The following is a 16,624-nucleotide window of genomic DNA, read 5'->3' on the forward strand; positions in this document are numbered from 1 at the left end:
GGAGAATTAGAGAGCAGAGACAGGGGGCCAAGTGGTAGCACACATGTTGTAATGTGCAAAGACCCAGTCTCCACCTGCAAGGGGAAATCTTTGTGAATGGTGAAGCAGTGATACAGGCATATCTCTCTGTCTCTCTCCCTTCTCTGTCACTCTTTCCTTATTGATTTCTGGCTATCTCTATCCAATAAATAAATAAATAAACAAAAGACAATAAATTTTTAAAAAGAAAGTAATTGAGAGAGAGAGGAGAGAGAGAGAGAGAGAGAGAGAGAGAGAGAGAGAGAGAGAGAGAGAGATATGCCTGTATCACTGCTTCACCACTTGTGAAGCTTTCCTCCTGCAGGTAGGGACCGGGTACTTGAACCTGGATCTTTGTGCATGGTAATATGGTCACTTAACCAGGCACTTAACCACCACCAGGCCCCTTGATTCAATAATTTACATGTTGCCTTTGGCCATACCACTCTGAACATGCTCAAACATGCTCTTCTGATAACTTCAATGACATTTTATTTTGAAAACTGATTTTTAAACACCTTCAAAATTCTTATTTTTAGTAATGAAACTAGTTTGACTTTGCTTATCTTTTGTTAGTATAAGTGTATATCAAAGGAGAATCAGTATTTTGTGTTTATGGTTATCTTATTATTGTTTTACAGCACACCATGTTGCTTGCAAATTAATATATATGTGTGATGGTCCAGCTATTTCAGAAGAAACTATTAGAAGAAAGATTTTGGTAAGTTCTAATTAATTGAGGAAAAATACAGATACGATGAGATAGTCAAAAGAAGGTTATATCCTCTAGTACTATTTATGCTTCTTTTGTGATAGTTTTATGTACTATAATTACAGATCTCAGTAGTATGATCTCAGCAGTACTACACATTGCTGCTGTTACAGTGATTTCTGGGTTTATATTGAATATATAATTTGGATTCTAAGAATTTATTTTTTTGCTTTTCTCATATTCAGCTTGTTAGACTAACAGTTTCTCCATCAAAAAAAAGGGTGTGGTATTATTTAGTCTTAATAGTTTTTTGGTGTGATTGGGTTGTTGAAGTCATGATGTGGAGTTGGGTGGTGGCACAGCTGGTTGAGCGCACATGTTATAATGTGTAAGGACCGGTGTTTGAGCCCCCAGTCCCCACCTGCAGGAGGAAAGGTTTGCAAGTGGAGAAGCAGGCTGCAGGGGTCTCTCTGTCTCTCTCCCTCCCTATCACCCCCTTCCTTCTTGATTTCTGGCCGTTTCTATCCAATAAATAAATAAAGAAAATGCATTTTTGCATAAAAATATAGAAAAAGATATAATGACTTTTCCAGCAATCCATTAACTAATGGAAATAGTGAAAAATGAGCAAATAAGAAATATAGTACAGAATTTCATGTCTGAAAACTGAGACTTTAAAAATTATGTAAATTTATTTAAAAATTTTTAATTAATTTATCATTGCTTTAGAACACTATAGAATTTCATGGATGTAGCTTTGTCATCTTTATGGGTGTATAAAACTCATTATATTCACCTCCAAATTTCTAGTGTAATTACACTATAAAAAATGATCCCTTAAAATTATACTGGTTATCTAGGGGGTGGGTGAGGGACACAGACCTTTGGTGGTGGGAATGGTGTAAATTATACTCCTATTAATTTATAATTACACAAATCACTGTTAGTTCAATGTGTCAGGGGGAAATAGATTTATTTCAAGTACTCTGTGTAGACCATAGCCCTCAGTATATATGTATATATATATTCTTTTTTGTGTGTGAATTATTTAATTTTTATTTATAAAAGGAAACACTGGCAAAAAACATGTGATAAGGAGGGTACAATTCTACACAATCCCCACCACCTGAGTTCCTTATCCCATCCTCTCTCCTGATAGCTTTGAATATGGACCCAAGATCATTGTGAGATGCAGAAGGCAGAAGATCTGGCTTTTGTAATAGATTCCCCTCTGACAGGTCCATCCATACTCCTAGCCTGCCTCTCTCTTTCCCTAGTCGGGCGGGGTTCAGAGGAATTGGAGCTCCAGGACACATTGGTGGGCTTGTCTGTCTAGAGAAGTCTGGTTGGCATCATGGTAGCATCTGGAACCTGGTGGCTGAAAAGAGAGTTAACACATAAAGCCAATCAAGTTGTTGACTAATCGTGGAGTAGTGTAGATGAAGAGTTGTGGGGGGGGAGGTCTCCATTTTGTACATAGTTGGTAGGCATATTTTAGTTATATTCCAAAGGGCCCGTGGCTATACTAGTTTTTTTTTTCCCCTGAGCCTGAAATCTGATATACAGGTAGATCCAAGTTATTGTCTGGGGAGATGATATCATGACTGGAAAAAGGACCAGAAAGCTGGATCAGGGAAGAGAGCAGCTCCCAAATATGGGAAAGGTATATAAATATTGTTGACTGTAAACCTCATCTATTTGATTTGGTCTGGGGCCCATATTCAGCTTAGGAGCTGATGTGACCTCTGCATCCCTGTAGATCTGAGCTCACATTCTGTAGTCATGAGTAGGAACGTTCCAAGCTGCCCTGATATCAGGACCCATCTTCCTCAGGTGTGGCTGCCCATTTTTTCTATGACCTTGTCTTTTCTTCCTTTTTAAGTCACACCTACTACTTTTGAGCGTCCCCCTCCCTTCTCTCTTTGGGTCCTGATGGAAATAGAGTTCTGAGCCCTCTGGTCATCTTGGGAGTGTGGACCAAAAATTTTTATAGGGTGCAGAATGTGGGAAGTCTGTTTTTTAAAAAATATTTATTTATTTTTTGTTGGCACTTGAGTTATCCCTGGGGCTTGGTACCAGCACTTCAAATCCACCGATCCTGGTGGTCATATTTTCCATTTTTTTCTATTTTATTGGACAGGACAGAGAGAAATTGAAAAGGGAAAGGGAAATAGAGTGGAAAATAGACACTTGCAGACCTGCTTCACCATTAGTGAAGCACCCCTCTGCAGGTGGGGAGTGGGGGGCTTGAACCTGGGTCCTTGCACATGGTAATGTGTGTGCTTAACCAAGTACAACACTGCCCAGCCCCGTGGTTAGCTATCTCTTTAATAAGTCATATTTTATTTGTGATTAATTGTAGTCTACAATGTTGTAAGATTACAGGCTAAAGTTCCATACTACATCCACCACCAAAGTTCTATGTCCTCACTCTAAATAATAACCACCATAGTTCTCAGAATGTCTTAGAGACTGTTTACTTTTTCTTTTGCAAGTTACTGTTTCAGTTCTCTAGATTCCACAGGTGAGCAAAACCATCTGGTACTTTTCTTTTACCTCTACTTAATCCACTAAGTGCAACCACATCTAGTCACATCAATTTGGTCCCAAAAGATACAATATTGTCTTTTTATTGCATAGTAGTATTGCATGGCATATATATTCTGTAACATATATCCAGTGATGTATTTATGGGCACTTGGTCTTCATATTTTAGCTATTGTGAATAATGCAGCTATGAACATAGAGGTGCACATACCCCTTCAAGTTATTTTTGTTATATTCTTTGATTAAATGTCTAGGAGTGGTGTTGCTTGATCATAAATTACTTCTATTGTTATTAAGTTAAGGACTCCCCACACAGTTTTCCAAAGGGGCTGAACCATTTTGCATTCCTACCAACAGTGTGACAGTCTCTTTTTGTTGATGTATGTCATTATCATAGGTGTGAGGAGGAATATTAGTATAGGTTTAAATTGCATTTATCTAATGATAATGTGTTTGGGAATGATTCTCCCTCTTCAATTAATAAATTTCTGCTAGTGACTGCTCTGTTTAAGCTATCTACTTCCTCTTGGGTCAAACTTGGCAGGTGGTATAATTCTAGGAATGAGCCCATACCATCTAAACTGTCTAATTTATTTCCATAGATATATTCATAATACTCTCCTACGATCCTTTGTATCTCCCTATCATCAGTAGTAATTTTATGTCTTTTATCCCTGATTGTTTTTATCCTCTCCCTTTATACTCTCTTTCTCTCTGCTCACTCTTTTTTTGGTCAGTCTAGTTCATAGTTTACCTATTTCATTTATCCTTAAAAAACCTGCTCTTTGTCTCACTAATATTTTGAATTGTCTTTCTGGTTTCTATTTCATTAATTTCTACTTTTTTAAAAAACTACTTACATCCTCCTGTTGGCTTTTGGGTCTCTTTCTGTTTGGTTTCTCTTACTGTTGATTTAGTTGTCATGTTAGATAGTTTACAAGATATATTTTCTCTTTGTTCATGTGAGTCTGTATTGCTATAAACTTCCCTGTTAAGACTGAATTTTTAAAATCACATAAGGTTGACTAGTAATCTCTTTATTTTTGTGTTTTCCAAGCAATTTTTTAAATTTAATTTAATTATTTTAAATTTCTTAATTGGAGAATTAATGTTTTACATTCAAGAGTAAATACAATAGTTTGTACATGCATAACATTTCCCAGTTTTCCATATAACAATACAACCCCCATGAGGTCCTCTGTCATCCTTTTTGGACCTGTATTCTCCCCCCCACACCCTAGAGTCTTACTTTGGTGTAATACGCTAATTCCAGTTCAGGTTCTACTTGTGTTTTCTCTTCTGATCTTGTTTTCAACTTCTGCCTGAGAGTGAGATAATCTCATATTTATCCTTCTGTTTCTGACTTATTTCACTTAACATGAATTTTTCAAGTTCCATCCAAGATCGACTGAAAATGGTGAAGTCACTATTTTTAATAGCTGAGTAGTATTCCATTGTGTATATATACCACAACTTTCTCAGCCACTCATCATGTACTGGAACATGAATAGACACACTGACCAGTACTCTCCCCCCTCCCACCCCAGAGTCTTTTACTTTGGCGCAACATACCAATTCCAGTTAAGGTTCTATGACCAAGTAATTTTTAATCTCTGTTTTGATTTCTTTAGTGGCCCAGGTGTTATTGTGAAGCATATTGCTTAGTCTCCATATATTGGGACTATTTTGTATTTCTTCCTTTCTTTTTATACTTTCATGGTCAGAAAAGGAACTTTCTTGTTTTTTTAAATTTTTATTATTGATTTAATACTGAGTATAAATTTATAAGATAATAGGGTTATAATTCCACAGTACTCCCGCCACCGAATTCTGTGTATTCCCCACTCCCAATGGTAACCACCATAGTTCTTCCAAGATCATAGTTAATCTCTCTCTCTCTCTCTCTCTCACACACACACACACACACGCACACACACAATTTATTTCTTCAAGTTCATGTGTTTTAATTCTCTATATTTCACTTATGATTGAAATCATCCCATAATTGTCTTTCCTTTTTCCTCTTCCCTCTTAGATAAGCAAAACAGTGTCTGGCTTCCTCATGTTTCTCCAGAATCTCTTCTTTCTCACTGATGGTGCAAAAACAAATATTCCTTGTCACAAAAGTTCTGGGTCCTAGTGGAACTGGAGTTCAGAACCCTTGAGTCATCTTCCCTTAACATTTCCCCTTGTGGGAGTATGGATCAAAATTCTTTTTGGGGTACAGAAAGAAGGAGTTCTGGTTTATGTAATTGCTTCTCTGTTGGAGATGGATGTAGGCAGGTCCATACCCCCAGCCTACTGAAAATATACTTTTTTATGATTTTCATAGTCACATAATTATTAAGGCTGTCTTTTTGTCCCCCCAAATTAGTCAATCCTCATGCATGTTCCTGTGTACTTCAGAAGAATGTATATTCTTTTGTTTTGGAATGAAATGTTCTGAACATATTTGCTAAGTTCATTACATCTATGACTTCATTAAAGGCCACTATTTCCTTGATTCTTTTTTTCCAGTGACCTGTCTCTTGTTGTGAGTGGTTTGTTAAGCTCTACTATTTTTGTTTTCCTGTTGTCTCCCTTGAAGTCAGTTATTACTTGATTTATATATTTGGGTGTACCCATACTAGGAATCTATATCTATCTATCTATCTATCTATCTATCTATCTATCTATCTATCATCTATCTATCGATGATGGTTATGACTTTTTGCTTTATTGATCTTTTATTCATTACGTAGTTTTCATCTCTGCCTCTGATTACCTTCTTTATCTGAAAGTCTATTTTATCTGTTAGCAGAACAGCTGTTTCTGTCCTTCTCCATATTACTGGTTAGGAACAAGGTAGGATTGGTAGTGACAAATATGTAGATGTTGTGTATTGCACCAAAGCAAAGGACTCTGAATAAGAAAAGGAAGGCGGGAGTCGGGCGGTAGTGCAGCAGGTTAAGTGCATGTGGCGTGAAGCGCAAGGACCTGCATAAGGATCCTGGTTAGAGCCCCCGGCTCCCCACTTGCAGGAGGTTGCTTCACAGGCGGTGAAGCAGGTCTGCAGGTGTCTGTCTTTCTTTCCCCCTCTCTGTCTTCCCCTTCTCTCTCCATTTCTCTCTGTCTTATCCAACAATGACATCAGTAACAACAACAATAATAACTACAACAATAAAAAAACAACAAGGGTAACAAAAGGGAATAAATAAATAAAATAAAATAAAAGAAAGGGAAGGAAGAGAATGGAGAAGATGCTGGGTCATAGTGCACGATGATAAAAACGAATCCAAGTTGGGGTGAGACTGTACTAGAAACTATTATTAAACACCCAATTAAATTATAAAAAGGAAAAAAGAAACTTAGAATAGTAGGAAAATTCCTCCATATTATAAAGGACATATATGACAAACCCACAACTAGCATTATACTCAATGGGGGAAAACCACATACAATTTGAACCAGACAAGGATGTTCACTATCACCACTATTATTCAGCATAATTCCAGTACAATCAGGCAGTAAATAAAGATAAATAAATAGAATAAAAAGAAGAAAAGAAAAGAAAAAGAAAGAAATTAGGGGCTAGACAGTGGTGTAACTGGTAGAACACACATGATACAATCTACAAGGACCCAAGTTAGATCCCTTGGTCTCCACCTGCTGGGGGGGAGCTTCATGAGTGGTGAAGCAGGGCTGCAGGTATCTTTCTTTCTCCCTATCTACCTTCCCTTCCCCTATGGATTTCTCTTTGTCTCTATCTAATAAGTAAAATATTAAAAAAAGAGATATCAGGGAGTCAGACGGTAGCGCAGCGGGTTAAGTGCAGGTGGCGCAAAGCACAAGGACCGGCATAAGGATCCCGGTTCGAACCCCGGCTCCCCACCTGCAGGGGAGTCGCTTCACAGGCAGTGAAGCAGGTCTGCAGGTGTCTTATCTTTCTCTCCTCCTCTGTCTTCCCCTCCTCTCTCCATTTCTCTCTGTCTTATCCAACAATGACAACAACAATAATAACTACAACAATAAAACAACAAGGGCAACAAAAGGGAATAAATAAAAAAATAAATATTTAAAAAAAGAGATATCAAAGGAATGCATATAGAAATGGAACAAATTAAACTATCACTACTTGATGATGATATGACAATGTACCTAGATGAAACTGAACAATATCACCAAAAACTACTGGAAATCATTAATTCAATAAAGTAGCAGGCTATAAAATGAGTACACATAAATCTGTGTCATTTCTATATACAGTTGTCCCTCGTTTATTGTGGTTAATCAGTTCCAGACTCTACTGCAGTAAGTGAATTTCCTCAAAGTAGGACTCTTTTATTTATAAATAGAATATTTTCATAGTTAGAGCATAGAAAACCTGTGTACAACCTCTACATATGGTTTTTAACATTATTAGAGCCCTCTAGACATAAATAACACCCCTTTAGCTTTACTTCCTTGTTGAAAGAGACAGTGGCTGTTGCACAGATGTTCTTTTCATCTTTATGGATGGAGTGAACAGTAGACTCATTCAAGTTGGGCAAACTCCATGATTTTCTTGCCATCTTTGATCATATCCAAGAGTTTCACCTTCTCCTGCATGGCAAGCATCTTCCTCTAGTGCTTAGTTTCATTGTCAGAAAGCTTAGAATATGTAGCACGTTTAGGAGCCATTATGAGGTAAATACTTACAAGAGCAAAGATGCTTCTGATGCTTAGTGATGTAGAAGTGCATATGAGAGAAACATCCACTGTTTGACTTGATTTCACCACACTCAATTTTAAACACACACGGAGTGGCCAAGCAGCTGCACCTGGCATTGAAGTATTTATGGGAGTACTCAAATATATAGGCCTACAGTCCATACATAGAATAATTTTAACTTCAATTGTAATACAGGGGTGTATAATTGACTCAGACAACCAAGCACTAACTCTCTTGATCATCTTTTTAATGGATATATTTCAAAAAACTATGATAGATTGAAGCCTCAAAAGTTGAAGTGTGAAGTTGCTAGGGACAACTCTATAAACAATGAATCAAAGGGAAGGGAATTTATGGACTCAATCCTATTTACAATCAAACCCAAAAAGATAAAATACCTTGGAACATACATTAGAAAAGTGTTAATAACTAAAACACATGAAGAATTAACCAAACTCAGCAATAAAAAGCACCCAAAATTGTGGTGGGGGAGGACATGGACAGAATCTTCTCTAACAGTTGTGTGTGTATGTGTGTGTGTGTGTGTGTGTGTGTGTGTGTGTGTGTGTGTGTGTGTGTGTGTGAAAAATGCTCACAGTCACTGGTGATCTCAGGGAAATTCAGATAAAAACAATGAGATGGCATTTCACAACTATGAGCAGTCATCCATTAGAAAAGAGAGAAACACCATGTTGTAGAGGCTAAATTGCTGGTGGGAATATAAGTTGGCCCAGCTTTTGTGGAAAACAGCCTGGAGAGGGGTCAGGTGGTGGCACACCTGGTTGAATGCACGTTACAGTGCTCAAGGATGCGGGTTTGAGCCCCCTTTGCAAGTGGTAAGGGCTGCGGGTGTTTCTCTGTCTCTTTCCCTCTCTGTCTCCTCCCCTCTCAATTTCTGTCTATCTCTATCCAATAAATAAATAGATATAATTAAAAAATAAAAAAGAAAACATCCTGGAGACTCATAAGAACACTAGAAATGGATCAACTGTATTAACTATCAGTTCCTCTCTTGGGGATGTATTCACAGGAAACATAGACACTTATCTGAAGAGACCTGTGTACACCTGTTTCTAGCAGCACAATTTGTTGTAGTCCAAATATGGAAGCAGCCCAGATGCTCAGTGACAGATGAGTCTCTAAGAAAATTGTGGTATTTATACACAAAGAATACTATACAGCTGTTAAAATGATTAAGTCACCTCCTTTGCCATATTTTGGGCAGTTCTAGAAGGTATGTTGTGTGAGATAAACCATAAATAGAAGGAGAAATACAGATAATCTCACTTGTATGCAGAACTTAAGACAAGGACAGTAAAGGGAAATATAAGATGAAACTTGGACTGGGTGTGGTTTATTCAAAGCAATGAACTCTGGGGAAGGAAAGGAAGAGATGGGATAGAGGGACTCTGAAGTCCTGGTGATTGATGGTGGGAAAGGACCTAAGTTGTGGGAGAGAGTGTCTTACAGACATTTGTTATGGGGAGATGAGAGGTTATACCTTTGAGTCAGCAACTGTACTGTAAATCACTAAACTCCCCCAAAGTGAAAAAAATATATACCTTGGAGTGAATCTTACATGGAGGTGAAGGGTCCTTACAATGAAAGCTATAATGCAATGTTGAAATAGAGAATATTACAAAGAAATGGAAGAATATACCTATTCACAGATTGGAAGAATAAATATTATTAAAACAATATTAAATATTAAATCCCAATGGCAATCTTCAAGAAGTTGAACAGCTTATCCAAAAATTTATGTGAAAGGACAAAATGTCACCAATAGCCAAAGCACTCCTGAGAATAAAAGGGAAAAAAGGTATCACGCTCCCCAACATCAGTGTATACTAGAAAGTAATAGTAATTAAAACCACATGGTACTGGAATTCAAAATGGATGCTTGGATCAATAAAACATAGTCAGGGGCCCAGAAATAAATGCACACATAGACATCCACATAATATATAATAAAGGGCCCTAAACTATTCAGTAGGAGAAAGGTCTCTTCAATAAATGATGCTGGGAAAACTGGAATACCACATATAGAAAAATGAAATTAGACCACCACTTAACACCGTGCACCAAACTGGGTTCAACAGGGATCAATAACCTGGATATAAGATCAGAAACTAATAGGTGGCACAAAGCGCAATGACAGGCATAAGGACCAGTTCGAGCCCCAGGCTCCCCACCTACAGGGGAGTCACTTCACAAGTGGTGAAGCAGGTCTGCAGGTGTTTGTTTTTCTCTCCTCCTCTCTGTCTTCCCCTCCTCTCTCCATTTCTCTCTGTCCTATCCAACAATGACGACATTAATAATAACAACAACAATAACTACAACAATAAAAAAGAAGGGCAACAAAAAAGAATAAATGAATATTAACAAAAAATTTAAAAAATAAATAAAAAAGAAAATAAGAGTAAACGAATGGGACTACATCAAACTAAAAAGCTTCTACAAGTCAAAAGCAAACTACACAAGGATAACCAGGCAACCCAGTAACTGGGAGATAATATTTGCATAACACATATCTGACAAGCAGTTGATACCAAGCATCTATAAAGAACTCATACATCTTAATAAAAGAAGAATCATTCAATAAAAGTGGGCCAAAGAAATGAATAGACAGTTTGAAAAAGAGATGGCCTACAGATATATGAAGAAATGCTCCACTTCACTTAATCATTAGAGAATGAAAATTGATAATACACTGAGATTCCTCCTCACCATGTAAGAATGGCCTACATAAAACTGGAAATAACAAATGTTGACCAGGTTTTGGAGAAAAGGAGATTCGTTATAGTGTTGGTGGGGATGCAAAATGATGCAGTCCCTTTGGAGAACTGTATGGAGAGTTTTTAAATAACAATGGAAGTATCTCGTGATCCAGCAATATCACTCCTAGGCATTTATCCAAATGATATGAAAACATTAATATGAAGGGTCATATGCACCCCTGTGTTCATAGCTGCACTATTCACAGTAGGCAAAGATATATAGAAATTCTCTCTATATGTATATATATATAAATTCTATATGGAGATATAAAAATTATATATATATATATATATATATATATATATATAAATTTTGTTACTGTTCAACAAAAGATGATTGTGGGCTAAACCACCAAGTGCAGGCTGGATCACACTTTAGTGCAAAGCCTGGATGGTAGCCTTAGCTTCTGGATGCAGCCTTGGCTCAAGATTTGTGTCTTGCTAGCTCAAAGCTTGTGTTGCTTCCAGTACTTTTTGCACTTGGCATGCATATCTTATGTAATGCTGACACTGCATATCTTATATAACCACTTGACTGACTACTGCACATGTCTAAGCTGACTGTATCAGCTGACATGTTAAAAGGCTCTACTGGAAACAATAAACGGGAGCATAGTTGTACTTGCCTGCTCCACACTTGACAATGATATTGTGTCCTTGGGGACAGAATGGATGGAACTGGAGGCGATTATGCTTAGCAAAATAAGTAATGAGGTTAAAGACAAATATTCCATAATGGAATCTAGAGAATTGAAATGGGAACTTGGAAAAACTTTTGTTTGAAAATTACTTGAAATAATTTCTCTATGATTAAGCTAATGAATTGATACATAGGTGGACTCATTTGTTCATATTTCTGATTTTTTAAATTATCTTTATTATTGGATAGTGACAGCCAGAAATCAAGAGGGAAGGAGGAGATATAGATGGAGAAAGGCAGAGAGACACCTGTAGCCTTCCTTCACCATTTGCAAAGCTTTCCCCCTGAAGGTAAAGACTGGGGACTTGAACCTGGGTCCATGATCATTGTAATATGTGCACTCTACTAGATGAGTCATCACCCAGTCCTTACTTATGATTTTTAATGACTTTCTCCCTTATTTAATAGAATTTAAAATCATGTAAAATAGCTAATTATATGATTCTGAAGCCAAGTTTGCTAAAAGAAGTATATTCATAAGTATATTCATGTTGTGCCCCTTCTCTATAGATAGCTACTTCATTTATTTTAGCATCTATACTTTTGTTTTCACATATAAGTTATCAGTATATCTTCATATCTCCTTCTTTATAAAGTACTTAGATCGGTAGTAGCGTTCCATATATCCTTTTCTTCACCTTTAAAAAAATTACCATTTAGTACTATATCCTGGAGATCACAACATAGCATTATACAGAGTCCTCACTTAAAAGTAGTTGTATAGTATTCAGTAGGTGTGTGTGTGTGCCTTATAATATGTAGCCATTTCTCTTTAATGAACTTTTTCTCCTCTTGTACAAGTCATTAATATCTTTTATCTAATTTTGAGTTATCTTTTAAAATTTTAATACCTTTATTTATTTGATACAGCCAGCAATTGAGAGGAAGGGGGAGATAGAGAGCAACAGATACACCTGCAGCACTGCTTCACCACTTGTGAAGCTTTCCCTCTGCAGGTAAGGTCTAGGGGCTTGAGCCTGGGTTCTTGCGCATTGTAAAGTGTGTGCTCAACCAGGTGTGCCACCTGGCCCCTGAGTTATATTTTTTGCTGGGGGAATAATGGTTAATAGTAAATGGGAGAAAATATTTTTATTGGTTATTTAATAATGGTTTACAAGATTATAAGGTTACAGGGGTGTAGTTCTACACTGCGCCTACCACCAGTTTTGTCCCCTCTTCCCATAGTTCTTCCTCCATAGTTCTGACAAAGTCTTAAAGATAATTTGTTTTTTTTTCAAGGTCATATAATCCAATTCTCTATATTCCGCATAAAATGAAACTATCTGGTGTTTGTCTTTACCCTCCTTACTTCACTAAGCATGATCATCTCCAGTTTCATACATTTTTTCTTGAAGGAAACAATGTCATCTTTTCAAACTGCAGAGTAGTGCCAATGGACTTTGGATGTTACAGTGAATTTCCTTGTGCACGTTCTTCTCCATTTTAGGGCTCTTAATTATAATAATTTCTGTTTCTACTGTTAACTGCATATATGCTGATAATATGCTTGTATCACTGTATTAGTTTGCTAGGCTGTCATAAATAAGTTATTTAAATAAGAAATTTATTTTCTGAAATACTTTTAAAGTCAAGGTGTTCTTCGATTTTGGGAGAACTATGTGGTTACTATTAGAGGAGGTTGGGGGAACAGAACTTGGTGGTGGGAGTGATGTATAAATATACCCATATTATTTTGTAATCTTGTAAGTCACTATTAAATCACTAGTTATTATAAAATAAATAAATATATTGATGAAATATTCAAGATGTTAGCTAGTTTAGTTTCCTCTGAATCATCCCTCTTTGGCTCGTGGTTGACTGTCTTCTCACTCTGTCATGTGTTGTCCCTTTGGGTATCACAATTTCTTCCTTTGAGGACACCAGTAAGGTTGGAAGAGGGTGACTGGGGAGGTGGTTCAACACGTAAAATGCAGGGAATATATGTATCACTCCCCGAGTTTGATTCTTGTTGTATAAGCAGAAGTGGTGCTCTGATTATCTCATCTGTAACCTTCCAACTTCAACTTTTGGCCTTATTGATATAAAAAAGTGTCGGGCTGTGTCGTGGGGGAGAGAGGTTCATCGAAGCTAAGAGGGAACACAAATCTTTATTCACACAGGCACCTCAGAGTTGGGAGATAGCACAGCGGTTCGGCCACGTGGAGCTAGCAAAATGGCTGCCACCTGCTATGTGTAGCAACCCTCCTCTATGTCCTGTCACCGAAGTGAAGGGGCTAAGAAAGGGAGGGGCAGAAGAAAAAGGGCTTTTATGGGAGAAATTCTGGAAGTGACAAGTCGGGATGTGATTGGCTAGGAAACAAGGCACTCCGGGATAGGATTACAGCTCTCATAGGAATGGGAAGAGGGAGGAGTAAACAAGGCACTCGGGATTATTGTATCAACTCTCATGGGGAATTGACAATACCCAGGGGACAACATGGTGGATGTGACCACATCTGCACAATTACCCAACAAAAAAGAGCATTTCTTTGATTGCCACTATTCATTAATCCTATGGATAATAATGGCATGTCTCTTTGTTAACCTTTACTAAGTTTTATTAATTTTGTTTCCTACAGAATCCATTCTTTTGTTTATGGAGTGTGATACTCATTCATGCTGTTGGTTTCCCTCAGTTGTTTGGTTATTTTTGCTTATAATTGATTCAAGATTATTTTATTGTCTTCTGTGAATACTATGCCATGCCATTTATTGTAATTTGAATCTAATATCTGAAGAAAAGATGACTGGCGGGGGTCGGCGGTGGCACAGTAGGTTAAGTGCATGTGACACAAAGCGCAAGGACTGGCTTAAGGATCCCGGTTGGAGCCCCGGGCTCCCCACCTGCAGGGGAGTCACTTCACAGGCGGTGAAGCAGGTCTGTAGGTGTCTGTCTTTCACTCCCCCTCTCTGTCTTCCCCTCCTCTCTCCATTTCTCTCTGTCCTATCCAACAACGAACAACATCAAGAACAACATCAACAATGGCAATAATAATAACCACAGTGAGGCTACAACAACAAGGGCAACAAAAGGGCGAAAAAATGGCCTCCAGGAGTGGTGGATTCATGGTGCAGGCACTGAGTCCAGCAATAACCCTGGAGAGAGAGAGAAAAAAAAAAGATGACTGGCAGTTTCTACTCACTGTTCATCCCTGCAGGGGAGTGAAGATGATGTATTTGGTAAATTCTATGGAAGTTTGGCTGTGTGATGTTTCTATTACTCATATCAAGGATGATTCCACATTTTTCACTTTTGTGCATATTAGGGATGCCATGGTGCCAGGTTATTTTTTTTGCCTTATCCATTTCTTTGCTGTTGAGATAGTGCAGGAGGTAGTTCACAGTATTGGCATATATGTAAACCCCCTGTGCTGCCATAAGCCAGAGTTGAACAGTGTTCTGGTAAAAGAAAGGAAAAAAAAGAGTATATATACAGTACTGGCATATTTGAGGTGCCAGATTCAATCCTTGTCACAACCTGAGAATGTTCTTGTCAAACAAAAAAATAAACAGGTGGGGGTATGGATTGACCTGCCAATGCCCATGTCCAGCAGAGAATCTATTACAGAAGCCAGAACTTCCACCTTCTATGCAGGGAGGTTGTGGGGATGTGACGGAGCCTGGCAAGGCTTGACCTGAGAGGTGAGTTCACCTGGTAAGTCTCCCTCTCTACGGAGGGGTTGAACAAAACGGGGACACATAAACCTCAAAAGGTTGGTGGTCATGTAAGTCTTCCCTCCCCCACAAAAACATCCTGCATCTTCCTGCCAGAGCCCAATAGTCTTGTTAAACCTGCTCCACCCTACATTCCCTGCTACTATGTCCCATCCCTTTATTGTCTACATCTCAATCTTCTGCTTTATTTTCAAATGACTAAAGGTCTCCTTCCTAAATCCCTGCAGGGTATTGCTAATCCTGCCAGTTGAACCCCTAGCAACAGTTGCTGGGGAGGTCCATACCATTCCGAGCCCCTTTCTTCACCCGTTTCCTAACCATGTACGGTATTGTCAAGCCACTTCCATTTCTGTCTTGTCTCTTCAGTGTCCCGACCAGGAGGAGGGCGGGCAGACAGACTGAGAGGCTGACACTGGCCATTGTGGTTGGTGCCATGTGGCTTAACCAGGTGTGCTAGCACCTGACTCTGGGGCATTCGAATGAATAAAGATTTGTATTGTTTTGCCGCCTTAGTTCCTGGGTCATCGCTCCCTCATGATGCATAAAGAATGCTGGTTCATACTCCTAGACAAGAAGCAATGTTATGGGAAGGTGACCAGAGGACTCTAAACTCCAATTCCATTAAGACCACCCAAGACCCAGAGAGAGAAGAGGAAAAAAGGAAAGACATTCAGATGTAGCAATTGGCATAGATGTGGTTTAGAAAGGAGGAGAAGATAGGACTATGGAAAAATTGGGCAAATATATACAAATATAGACAAATAGTTATAGAAATAATAGTCAACCCATATCTGCAACCTTGGGAAAACTGCAATAGCTTCCAGTGGAGGGAATGGGGACACAGAACTCTAGTTATGGGAAAGGTGTGAAATTATACTCCTGTTATCTCATAATGTTGTAAATAAATACCATATCACTAATAAAGAATAAAAATGAATACATATTTTTTCTAATTCTGTCTTCTAGATGAATATGAAAACTGGAAAAGGATGGCTGGGTATTGGAAATGCCCCAAATTCTGATGAATTATTTCAAGCTGCTATGGTTGTAAGTTATTGTTGGTTTTTATATTGGTGATTATTAATAACTATTATGATTATTGCTATAAGTTTATTCTATTGTGCTTTTATTTTACAGAGTCTGGAGCAACAGCATACTCGGTTAATGCAGACTAACTCCACTCAGGCCAATTTGACTGAACAGAGAATCGTTGTGGAGGGGGACATAGTCACAGTGCTTTCTTACCAGGCAGAGTCAGTAAGTATCCTATGCACCAGGTATTCATTTGGGCCATTTAAATGTGCAAACATAACTATTAGTGTTTGGATGCTGTCCTCATTCTTATGTTCTACTTTTGGGGGACTTTTATCTGGACTTCTGTACTGATTGATTTCTCCAATGTTTCTTCTCGGTTTAACTATTGTATTTGGTGTGTTATGACGACCTTCTCTCACTACTTTTCAATCCACTGAGCACAGTTGCCTGGAATGGCTTGTGCCTAAATA

The 16,624-nt window shown here is 38.1% G+C and overlaps 1 protein-coding gene across 1 annotated transcript in view; it reads left to right on the forward strand.

Annotated features, from left to right (window-relative positions):
* The window catches only part of TEX11 (testis expressed 11), a 358,449-nt gene that overhangs the window by 33,904 nt on the left and 307,921 nt on the right, over window positions 1-16,624 (forward strand). Inside the window, exons 3-5 of the mRNA XM_060183291.1 lie at window positions 660-739; window positions 16,086-16,166; window positions 16,257-16,376. Coding sequence (XP_060039274.1) covers window positions 660-739; window positions 16,086-16,166; window positions 16,257-16,376 — 281 coding nt within the window. The remainder of the gene's footprint in view (window positions 1-659; window positions 740-16,085; window positions 16,167-16,256; window positions 16,377-16,624) is intronic.

This window comes from Erinaceus europaeus, chromosome X (assembly GCF_950295315.1).
Source record: "Erinaceus europaeus chromosome X, mEriEur2.1, whole genome shotgun sequence".
Lineage (NCBI taxonomy): Eukaryota > Metazoa > Chordata > Mammalia > Eulipotyphla > Erinaceidae > Erinaceus > Erinaceus europaeus.